This window comes from Phyllostomus discolor, chromosome 13 (genome assembly GCF_004126475.2).
Source record: "Phyllostomus discolor isolate MPI-MPIP mPhyDis1 chromosome 13, mPhyDis1.pri.v3, whole genome shotgun sequence".
In the NCBI taxonomy this organism is placed as follows: domain Eukaryota; kingdom Metazoa; phylum Chordata; class Mammalia; order Chiroptera; family Phyllostomidae; genus Phyllostomus; species Phyllostomus discolor.
Genome location: NC_040915.2, coordinates 69759258 through 69771822, shown reverse-complemented (window position 1 = coordinate 69771822; position 12565 = coordinate 69759258). Strand labels below are relative to the sequence as shown.

Genomic DNA, 12565 nt, shown 5'->3' with positions numbered 1-12565 from the left:
AGACTCAAGCAAAATTTTTCTGTTTTTGATTGCCACCTTTTTGGTCCAAAATGGTGTTTTATAATCTCGATGTCCAAATCCCATTTCTACAGCTTTTTATATCCCTCCTCCTACAAGTTCTGGCTGTGAGCATAGCTCTGTCCCTGGTTTCCCAGGTTCATGACTGTTTTCTGTCTGTTTCTTTTCTCCCAGAAGGCCAGGGCTTTGTGAGTGAGGATGAATACCTGGAAATCTCCAACATCAAACGTGACCAGTCTGGGGAGTATGAATGCAGCGCCTTGAATGATGTTGCTGCACCTGATGTGCGGAAAGTCAAAATCACTGTAAACTGTGAGTTGGCCCACCATCAGGGTGTTTCGGGGGGAAGATGGAATAGGGATTAAGGGGACAAGCTAGTGACAGCAATGCCATTTTCTGATGGACCCAAGTTGTTTCCCACAGGAAGACACTTGATCAGATTGTTGTGCCCCATCTCTGTCTCCATTGCCATTTGCCCTGGAGTCTTTGTGTGACTGTCACAGCTTTTAGCTAATGGGGAAAATTGTTAGCTTTGAATTGGCTTGAAGTCCTAAAGAAGATACTGGAGTAAATGCAATATCTTCAAGCAAGATTTTCTTTCTAAAATAGATGATTTTGTTGCCGTGGAAGTAGGGTGTCATGAGAAATCCATTTGCCCCACAGGTGATGCACCAAAGATGAATGTGCCTTTCATCTTTTTCAAGGAATCACTTTGCCTATTCCTCCCACAGACCCTCCCTATATCTCAAAAGCCAAGAACACGGGTGTCTCGGTTGGTCAGAAGGGTATCTTGAGCTGTGAAGCCTCTGCTGTGCCTACAGCTGAATTCCAGTGGTTCAAAGAAGATACCAGGTACCTTGAAAGTGGAAATGGGGGACATCTGAAGCAGAGCTGATGGATCATTTCCCGCAAGGAAGGAGAATGATAAAGTAAAGGAGAAAGCTATGGCAAAACCAAAATACATTATATCATTCTGTATAACAGTAGGCTTTTAGAACCAGAAACTAGAATAAAAAATAAATAAGTTGAGGAAGCTGAGAAATGGGCAAAATGAGTTTACCTTGTTTTAGAATCAGAGATTAGTTGTACACATGGAAGAAGTCAGTGAATGTAGCCTTTGGAACGTGAGCATCCTTCCCTTTTCCCTCCTGATGGAAGATGTAGTGTTTATGGTTTGAATTACAGGAACTGGGTTGGTTAGAGGGAAGGGTTTCTGTGAAGATTAAGCTATGGTGTGTAAGAGTTCTCCCAGTACCTCCTGTCCACTGTTTTACTCTGTTTGGCGAACCAGACCAGCACTGCCTTCTCTGTTGCAGGCTAGCGACTGGCCTGGATGGCGTGAGGATTGAGAATAAAGGGCGTATATCCACTCTGACTTTCTTCAATGTTTCAGAAAAGGATTATGGGAACTACACTTGTGTGGCCACAAACAAGCTTGGGAACACCAATGCCAGCATCACACTGTATGGTGAGTGCAGGAAGCCTGGATGCAGTGGGCTCAGCCACTTGAGGGGCTCGAGGGACTCAAGAGGGAGGAAGGCATGATCTGCTTGGCCTGTGTCCATCCATGCTGCTCAGCCCACCACCCTTAGACACAAAATGCTTCTCCTTGTCATTCTCCTAGCATGTGACACTGTGGTGTTTACAAGGTAATTGATCTCTCCTGGTCTACTGAAAGGCAAGGTTTGCACCTTGCAAAAAGGGTAAACCAAAATCTGAACCAAGTTGAAGGCTGTTTGCCATAAAGAAAATAGAACCATGGACAGTTCAATTGTAGTACTATGCAAAGGTATTGTAGGTAAAATAGACATAATTTTCAGATAATTTCTACAGTAACAGTCTATGATTCTGGAAAGTTATATTTATAGTTTTAAACCAAGTCAACTGCTGCCATCATGATTCTCATGTTGATGCCATGTCACGCTCTCATTCATTGGAATGTCTGGGGCAGTCCTGAGTCCCCATTAAGAGGGCTGTTCCGTCCCCAGCTGGAGCATCAAAGCCTTCTCTGGAGGTCTTTCTCTCCCATGTGGGTGGAGACAACAGAGCCATGGTGGCCTCCCTTGGAAGCCCTTATCCTTCTCTCACTAAAACTTCCCACCCTGCTGTGTCCATCTCCTTGTGTAACATTGTACACCATAGACTGGGGCCAGCTTGTTGTGAGATTTCTTGTGTGTATGTATTTGTTTATTTGCTGAAATTCAGTTAGAGGGAAGCATCTGGTGAGTAGAATGAAAAGGTATTCATTTTCCCATGTGCACATCAGACCCTGAACAAGCTTTCGGCATTAACATGAACTAAACTATGTCCACCAACCATCTGAAATGTGTGATCTATGTCTTTTGTTTTCTCTCTGCATTGTGTGTGCATTGTGCTGTGTGTGTCTTAGAAATAAGCCCCTCATCAGCAGTGGCAGGTGGGTACAGCATGTTCCTTCCTTCCTCTGCCTGCCGGAATGCCTATGCTTTTGAATTTAAGCCTACTTCAAAGATAGGCTTGCTTGCTCCACCTCCCTGATTGATTTCTCCTCAGTAGATAGACCTCAGGGATTTGGTCTGTACAGTTTAAGTAGTGAGCATGTAGAATTTGATGGCTTTTACATGCACACATATGAAATACCACTATATGCTTCAGAGGAATGATTTTTCCCCGAACAATACACTTGGTGGCCTTTAAAAGGGACGAGCACTTTGCTATTTCTGTACACAGCAGCACCAAGAGGAGCCCAGCCCAGAGTCCATTATTGTCTCCATGGGGAAGTTACCTGAGAATGAATGTTTTATACTTTCAGCCCAAGAAAAAGAGGGCTGAAGAGTTAATTCTAGAGTCCTCATTTTAATGTAGAAGCACTTGGAGTCATTAATAGTAATAATAATATGTACTGGTTTCTAGACCGTATGTTAGTACTGTGCAAGACAGGCTATTAACCCCATTTTATAGATGAATCAAAAGGGGGACCAAAGAGGTTAAGTAACACTGATGTACACATAGCTAATGAGTAGACACTGACTGAGCCTCAGAACTGGGCTCTTCATCATATAGAGCAGTGTTTACCCAGAGGATAACTAGACTGAGACATATGTACACACTCATGCATTGAGATGAAGCAGCAGGCAGTGCTCAGCTCTGCTTCCAGAGGTAGAAGTCTTGCAGCCCTACTTTTCTTTGATCACTCTCAGTCATATAAAAAGTGGTAGCTTTTTAATTTCCCAGACCTGGAAGCAGCTATGCAAATGTCACTTCTCACAACTCTGGATCTAGCACGATCACAGTCCACTAGTTCTGCCCACACCTCGATGTCTATGACTGTCCCTCCCTTGGCCTTGATAAAACCAAAAAGAAAGCATGGGTTTGGGGTGCTACTCAGCCACTGACCCTGCTATCACTCCATCAGTTGGTGGGGTTATCAATGGCAGGAAACATGGCAGCTGAAGAAACCTAGGACTAATGACTAGATGACCAGGTTTAGTCCTTGTTTATCATTAACTAAGGAAAGAGGTGTGTCAGAGCAGATGACAACAGCAGGTATGTATGTTAAGGCTGTATTAGTCTGCTAAGGCTGCCACAAAAAAATATCATAGGCCAGTGCCTTAAACAACAGAAATTAATTTTCTCCGAGTTTAGAGGCCAGCAGTCCAAGGTCAAGTCAGGAAGATCTATTACCTATTTTTAATGAGGGCTCTCTTCTTGGCTTGTAGATGGTTACTCTGTTCTCTCATGCCTTTTCTCTGAGCATCTGTGGGAAAAGAGAGATAGAAAGTTACAGGTGGAGCTAGAGATAGAGAGAGAGGAAGAGAGGGAGAAAGGGGAAAGGGGCGGAGGGAGAAAGGGGAAAGGGGCGGGGGGAGAAAGGGAGAAAAAAGGGAAGGGAGAATGAGGGAGAGGGAGAGAGATTACTCTCTGGTGTGTCTTATTAGGACACTGACCCTATTGAGTCAGAGCACTACCCTTATCACCTCATTCAACCTTAATTTTATTGTAGCCTTCATCTCCAAACACACATGGGACAGTTAGGGCTTCAACATATAACTTAGGGGGCACAATTCAGTCCACATGAAAGACATAGCTTTATTTCCCAATTTGGCTGGCCACATGCTAGCTAGTTAACTTTGCTGAGCCCTAGTTTTCCCATGTATGCTATTGGGATACTAATTCCTGCCTTAAAAGGCTAGTGAGAGTACTAAATAAGGTTGTACATAAACATATATTTCCATAAGTGCTCTGTTTAGATGTGTGGCTTTGACAACTCTCAAAGACTACAGACCTCAGTTTACTCAGCTAAAGTTGGGATACTGCTTCCTGGCCTGCTGACTGTCATTGTGAATTATCAGTAATGTAATGTTCATCACAGAGTTATGACAAACTGAAGACATAAATATAAGGTACTATAATTAACACTGGTAATGCTTTCCATGAGACAGCCCATCTTATTACTACTCCTCTTGTGGCTGCCAGAATTATCACTCAGCTGGACTTGTCCTTGCCTTTCCTCCAGAGTCTCTCATCCACTTTCACTACAGCAGCATCAATCTGCATAACTCACCCTACTTTGCTTCAACCATTTAGTGTCCATTCAGCATCCCTTCCTAAGGAAGCCTTCCCTGACCTCTAAGAATAGGTCAGTCTCCCCACTATACACCTTCTCATATAACACTTCTAAATGCTACACTCAACACAGTGCATCCTCTAGCATTCATTCAACAAACATTCATCAAGACCAGTGATGAGTGGGGCTGTTCTGAGGGAGGAGGATATAACAGTGACACAACAGATAGATGCCCAGGTCTCTATAGACTTCACTTTCTAGTTGCAATGCTATTTTTGTTTCATTTATTTCATTTGTTTTTTTTATGAAAGACCTTTTTCTCCTTCAGCTTATGTGTCCCACAAACATAGGGACTTTGTCTGGTTTGATCCTTAAAACATAACACAATAGCCAGTCAGGAAATTTTTGATGAATGAATGAATGAATACGGAGACCAGGGGTTGTGTTGGTGGTGCCAGGGACAGGATTTCAGCTGTCAGGAATAAAATGTGACAGAATAGAATAGGGCCTATGAGTGTCAGGGCCTCTTTGAAGCCAGATTCTGCTGCTCACTCTGAGTGGCTTTGGGAAAGTCAATCTCAGTGTGCACTGGGTTTTTCATCTATCATTCAAGTGAAAACATTTGAATAAGATATTCTCCATGGTCTACAAAGACTAATTCCTTGATACTATGCTTGAGTGGCAATAGCTTTAACACTAGATTAAAGTGATACTGTCCACTTGGGAAAACCTTTCCAATGTCTGTAAATGTTCTCTCTAGTCTTACAATCATGGCTAAGTAGTACTAACCCTTACTGCCTATGGGGCCAGTAGACTAAGTGTTCTACATGTTTTATCTGATGTAATGACTCTAGGAAGTAAGTACTATATTTACCCCAATTTTACGGAGGAAGAATTTGAGAGGTTAGGCAGATTGTTCAGCTCACACTGGCTTATAAGTGCTTGAGATGGAATTTAGCCTATGCATTCTGGTTCCAGTGTCTCAGCTGTTTCTACTATTCCATTACAACTCACAATACTATGCAATCCATCATAGATCTTGGTGAATGGTATTCTAGATGGAACCCCATATTAACAATAAGCCTTCTCAGACCCTTTTCCCACACCAAAATCTCTCCTCCTCTACCTAAACATAAACCTATTGTTTTAAAGGACAATTTTGACATTTGCAACCCAAAAACACATACCTCCCAAACACATAATACACACACACACCACATCCCCAAGCATGCATTGGTGGTTGCCCTCAAAGACTATAAGCTTCTATTTTGGAGACCCTTTTGATTCTGCACTGTGCATCCATAACAACCCACAACTCATAACAGACCTCTTACACAAACACATCTTTCACATACATTCCTACCTACATGCAAAGAACAAAGAAAAACAGAATAAAAGCAATTTCAAACACAGAAAACAAAGACAATAGAAACAATGGGTTGGTGAGTGGGTTGAAACTGGGAGTGATTAGGTAAACTGTGAGAGACAACACAGGTAAGTGGGAGATACTCAAAGATGAAACAGTGTTTGGCATTGACATCAAAGGTTTGTTTCTTGAACACCAGTTATGATGCCTTCAAAACCCAGCAGACCAGATAGTTCATGCAGGCAGTGTGCCAACTCAAAGTGGCATTTCAGCCTCTGTAGTTTCTTTAGCCCTTGGTAACTGCAAGATCTGGAAAGGCAGCGGAATATAGAGAAGAGACCAGTACTAGGAGCAAGGGAAACTGGGTTCTAGTCCTCACTCTGCTATGACCAACCTATGACTCCCCCTGTTCCATGGTTACCTATGAATGCAGATGGAAGGCGACTTGACTTGGGGTGATGAACACACAACACAGTATACAGATGATGTGGAATGGTACACCTGAAACCTGTGTCATTTTATTGGCCAGTGTCACACCAATATATTCAATTAAAAATCAAGAACAAAAAACATACATAGGAACAGAACAAGATGGACTCTCAGCTTACTTTCAGCTTTCTAAAAATCTGTTCTGAATTGAAAAATCAGTGGGCATAAGGGGTAAGCAACAGATTTCCAAACCTATCATCCCTAACCTTAGAAATGGTTACAAGTTCTCTGTATCAGAGAGGCTGGCTCTAAGTATATATATGCTTTATTGAGTGAATGAAGCCATTTGAAGGCCCACCGGGAGCCCTGACACCTGGAGGTGCGTCAGCCTGCAGGTGGCAGGGCAGTGGCCAGGTTCAGGTTGCTGGCCACCACTCTGCTCTGCCCCACTCACAAGTTATTCACTTCCCCTCAGCTGGTCAATTCATGTTGCCTTCAATGGGCCTTGAGCAAGAGACTCCATCCCCCTGTTCTTAGAGTGCAAAGAGGGAAGATTCTGAACCTAATGCCATTGGGTACTGGGGAGCATGTGATGAGCTTAATCAGCCATATAAATGTTTGGATTAATGGAACTGGCAGGGAGAGGGGCAGGGGATGCAAACACAGCCAGAGAGGAGGGGCCATGCTACAGAGAGAAAAATGGACTCCTTACATTTTATCTGTGAAATGACAGTAATACAAATTAGTGATGTTGAGAGTTAAGTATCAGGAATAGGGACACTCACAGAGATCTTGTCATTGCAAATGAAAATGGCAAAATGTTCCAGTTAAGGCAACATCTGGACTCTGAATCCTTTCCTCAGGCAAAGCTTCAGCCACTCAGAGCAGAAAAACTACAGCCTACCTCAACAGCCCCTGGAACTCATGAGAATAGAATCTATATTTTCTTTTGCTAATGGCCATTTCTCCAGAATAAATGTACATGTGTGGCTGGCTCCTCAAACAAGATTTTCTTCAACCAGAAGCAGCACTGGCCAGTTCTCTCATCTTCCACCCTTAGCTGACCCCCCACCCCCAGTGCACCCCACTGGTTCTTGTGGCAAAGGTACCTTTATACCTCCCACCTCCATCCGGACACACTCCTGTCTCTGTTCTAACAAGATCTCCAAACAACCACACCTGTCCCTACATGGCTTTAGGTGATACCCAAGGAGTCTGAGGATCCTCCTGAGTATGTTGTCCATGAACTATCCTCTATTGCCTTTTCCCTTTACCCCCAAACCACTGAAAAGGAGGCTCCATGTTGGCAGTCCCCATTTCCTTTCAGCACCTTTCATACCTCAGCCTACCATGCTCTGCTCCCTCCTAATCCCCAACCCCATCTCAGCTTCGGACCTCCCATTGGCCTCCAACATCCCACTTCTGGCTTCTGTGATATGATCAGGGGTTGGCTTGCTTCTTACCAGTATCTTAGTCTGATTCTAGCCCCTTCACTACCTGCCTCATAAGTCTGCTCAGTCACAGTATTACAGTGAGAGGAGAAGGGGGCCTCCATGTCTTCCAGCCCCTTACAGAGTAACATCTTAGCCTGCATTACACTCCCTTTAGGTGCTTTAAAATGCAGATTCATGGGCCTTGTCCAGACCTAGTAAATCAAAATCTCCAGGGAAGGTCATGAGAATGTGCTTTTTAAGCAAGCTCTCCAAGGAGATCTTTGACACACGGAAGATCGATAGCCTCTGTGCAACAGTCAGATCGCTCCAAAATCTGTATCTTTAGTGTTCTCCATAAGTCTGAGCTACACACCACCCTCCTTACCTGGACAAACATTCCACGGCATCTCAACCTCAAGCTTCCTCTCCTAGGCCTCACACCTCCTTGAATGTACACTTATTCTTTCCACCTGTACACTCTTACCAGAATCTCAGCAGACATTGTGACTTCCTTGTCACCCCGTACACCTATTAGCCAGTGAGTTCTAGCAAGCAGGGCACAGTCCTTTCCCTGGACTTCCTATTCTCCATTCTGTTCTCACTTATGCAGTGGCATGTTCCTGTTCTGAACAATTATAATTTTTCTTACTGGTTCCCTTGCCTTTGGTCATCCCTCTCCAATCTGCCACTGCAGGGACAAGTAAACTTTTCAAAACTAAGAATGAGGCTATTCACACCATGCTGAAAACTGCCTATCAGAAAGCATGGCCCAGAGGGCTATTCTTGCCCTGGGATCCACCTCCTCTTACAGCTTCTGGTTCCCCTGCTGCCTCTGTGCTCCCATCAGAGTAGACAACCCTGTGCCTCACAATACAAGACCTCATGACACACTTAAGCCTTTGTCTATGCTGCTGGGCCTCTTCCCATCCATCTGTACATTCAGATTGAGGCACAAAGAGAAACAAACAAGTATATAGACAATGACAATGGAATAATAGAATATAGTAAGTGCTGTGCCAGAGGCATGAAAAAGCTACTAGCTATTAAATGTCAGCCAAACATAGTTTTAGACAGCTGAGAACCAGCCCTCTGAAGTAGGTACTCTGATCATTGGCACATCACAGAAGAGTCTGGGGCTAAGAGAATTTAAGGGATATGACTGAATTCCCACACATAGGAATTCTACCACAAAAAGAAGTGGCCACACCAGGTCTGTTTGGTCTCAAACCCATTTCTCTTTCTAACCCACATATGTATTATTTTTCCAATGTGTTGTGTGGTCACAGATGGGAGGCTTTTGCCTTCTTTGCTACCTAATAAACTCATACTTATCTTTTAAGGTTCTACTTAGTGTTACCCTGTTTATAACATATTTCCAAACCCCACCGAAGAGCCATTCATCCGCCTCTGGGTCTCTCCTGTTTACTTACCCTTAGGCCGATATTTTGTTTGTATCTTTGTCTCTGCACTTAAAGGATGCAGCACTGCATCTTGCAATGGTTATAACCCAGTAAACGTTTGTTGACTTAATAAATATATCTTCCAGTCAATGGGGCATCAGTTACATACAGCCCCTGTACAGTATGAAACTCTTCACTAACCAGAAAAAAGCCAAATACTCCAAGGATTTGTAGTCTTCTTCCTCCAGGGAAGCCAAATCATTGTTTCTGTGACACTTTCTCTTGCATTCCGGCCTCCAGTTCTAATTTAAAATTTAGGGTTGTTTTCCCTCCTCTGGGTCTTTCTTGTGAGCGAGACCATATCACACATTCCAATCCACTGTTTAAAAAGATGTTCATCAAATGATTTCTTCTTGCAGAGACATCAAAAGCTGCACATATTTGTCCATTTCCTGCTGATAACGTATGTGATTTTTATTTTCCAAATCCACAATTTAAATCCAGGTGGGAGGGGATGAGTCAGAGAGAAATACCATTGCTTTTGGCTGATGACAGCAGTGTAATCATTTGTATTTTCCCAAACCTGCAAAATGTCAACATATTACAAGAAATATGCAGACATTTCACATTTCATTTCTGATGAGGTTCCTTGTCGTTCCCTCGCACCCCACCCCCTCCTCCATCTGAATCATTGACATCTGGCTATTAGCCTAAGCATTTAAAATTTAACACTGAGCATTCAGGGTGTGCTGATGTCAGCACACACACAAGAGCTTATGGTTCAGCAGACTGAAGTCTTGTCTCTTTCAGGTTTGTGATGAGCTGACAGATTTGAATTAACTTCTGATATTAACTTAAACTTGTGTCTTTGTGGGTAGCACAAAACAGGGAGTGCTAAAGAGAACAAAACAAAGATGGCTGCCTTTGTGTGCTTCTTTATCCCCTGTTCTTCTTTGCTCTGCAAAGCCCAGCTCATCTTCCTTGTGAAACAACACAGCATCGTGTTCTGCACTGTAATTACAGACAATGGAGGGAAAGTTCCCTTTGAAGGGGAATGAGGCGCCTTCATCAGCGGCACTGCTGAAAATAGGTTTATGTTTCATCAACAAGTGTAACGCATACATCCTCTAATTAGATTTCCTTGCTCCTCTTTTAATCACCAAGAACATCATTATCCTTTTGGTTTCTCATTAGGGAGGTCACATAGTTCATATTCATACTTATAAAACCTATCCAAATTTCAAAACCAAACTGTATCTTCTTAGACTTCAGATACTTCATTGATCTCACTGTGCTACCACCAAGTTCAAGTTGCCTGTGGGATTTTTTTTATTTTCTTTTTTAATGTGATCACCCTACCACCTGCTATTTTAGTAGAATTACAGCTATACAGTCTACCCTGGCTACAGAACCATGCCATATTTTCACTGCAATCATGGAAAGGAAAAATGGTGACACATTTCAATACCTACATCGCTTAAGTGTAATGTACACTTAAATTTGAAGCTTCAGAATCTCTTGCAAGGCAGGATCTCATCAGGAAGCTTATGTAATTTCCTGGGAGCTTTGTGCTGAGTTGGAGTACTTTGATTTTCCACACCTGCTCCTCCAGAGGATGATCAGCCACCCCTTGAATACAGCAGCAAACTCTTATTCCAAGATTGCCAGACCTGCAGGTTCATTCTGTGTTAAGCAAATTTGCTTTTTAAAAATCAAATGTTCAAATGTCGCAGGTTCGATTCCCAGTCAGGGTACATGCCTGGGTTGCAGGCCATGACCCCCAGCAACCGCATATTGATGTTTCTCTCTCTCTCTCTCTATCTCCCTCCCTTCCCTCTCTAAAAAAGTAAATAAATAAAATCTTAAAAAAAATCAAATGTTCAGTATATGTAATTTAACAAAATAAGTAGCTTCTTCAAAGTGGACTTTATTTTATTTATTTATTTGTTTGTTGGACTGTTGCTTAATGTATTTGTCTTGCCCCTGCTGAGTTTCCCTCGTGGCCATCACATCTGCTCCCTGGCCCAGGGTGTGTGCAGCAACTGACCTTGGGGCTGCTTACAGCTTCTGAAACGGGTCTCGTGATCGTTTCTAAGGTTCTCTGTCTCTCCTTCCTGTATGCTGAAGACTAACATTTTTGTCCGCATATCTGTCCCTGGGGTATTTTGTTGCTGTAGTCATTCACAGTTTGTTTTGTGGCTTTGCCACATCATTTAAGCTTTTATTTTCAAAGTTGACCATCTTCAGACATGAAGGGAACTTCATATTTAGCACTGAAATGGGTGAACGTGGAGGGACTAGAGTGTGGGGAAAGGGCATCAACACATGTTCTCACCTTCAATTTATTCCTGAAAAGTATTTAATTAAACCTGATACCTGTAATAGCCATTCTGACTGAATCGAATCATTATAAACCATAAATAAAGATTCATTACATGTGGTATTTTGCCCACAGTTGGGCTTCTAAATGCACGTCCTCCAGAGAAGTGGCCTTTCTTGGGAAGCTTTTACGTCTGGTTGGCTGCCACCTCGGGTCTTTCCAGGAGAGGCCAGGTTGCTCGTTGTTGCCTGTAGCCAGGTTTGTTCAGCTGGTGTTTGACATTATCTTTGAGATCCTAGTATTCCACAGTGTCTCTTTTTTAAAATTGTTGGTACTATTACAGATGTTCCTCATCCCCTCCCCACGTTTGCCCACCCCGACCCAACCCCCGCCCTCCTCCCCTAGCCTTCAGCACTCTATTGTCTGCATCTATGGGCTATGCATGTATGTTCTTTGGCTAATCTCTTCACCTGTTTTTACCCATCTTCCTCACATCCCCCTTCCAAGAGCTGTTGGCCTGTCCCATGTATCCATGTCTCTGGTTCTATTTTATTCATTAGATTTCACATATTAGTGAGATCATATGGTATTTGTCTTTCTTGGACTGTCTTATTTCACTTAGCATGATAATCTCCAGGTCCATTCATGCTGTTGTAAAGGGTAGGAGTTTCTTCTTTTTTATAGCTGTACAGTATTCCATTGTGTAACTGTATCGCAGCTTTTATATCCACTCATCAAATGATGGACACTTGAGCTGTTTCTGAATCTTGGCTATTGTAAATAACGGTGCTATGAACATAGGGGTGCATATATTCACACAGGACCTCTTTATTTAAAGCATGAGCCCCACAAAAGATGTTAGTTTAGGAATCAGAAATTATTATTCTTCTGGATCTAATTCCCTTAATGTTTATTCATCCTTTATTTATACTCAGTGGCTTTAAACATCATCTGAACTAATTCTCAGAGTAACCCTGTAAGGGTAGAAAAAACTATCCTCTCCTGATTTTATATATTAAAAAATATCAGCTGTTTCCTGGAAGTCTACTTGTC

At 42.7% G+C, this 12565-nt stretch overlaps 1 protein-coding gene across 3 annotated transcripts in view; it reads left to right on the top strand.

The window, feature by feature from the left end:
• The window catches only part of OPCML (opioid binding protein/cell adhesion molecule like), a 1110526-nt gene that overhangs the window by 1082146 nt on the left and 15815 nt on the right, over positions 1 to 12565 (top strand). For 2 of the 3 annotated variants that reach the window (XM_028528200.2, XM_028528199.2), the window contains 3 exons: positions 193 to 330; positions 750 to 870; positions 1335 to 1486. In XM_028528200.2, the coding sequence (XP_028384001.1) occupies positions 193 to 330; positions 750 to 870; positions 1335 to 1486 (411 nt within the window). The remainder of the gene's footprint in view (positions 1 to 192; positions 331 to 749; positions 871 to 1334; positions 1487 to 12565) is intronic. The other variant, XM_028528201.2, reaches the window with a different exon arrangement.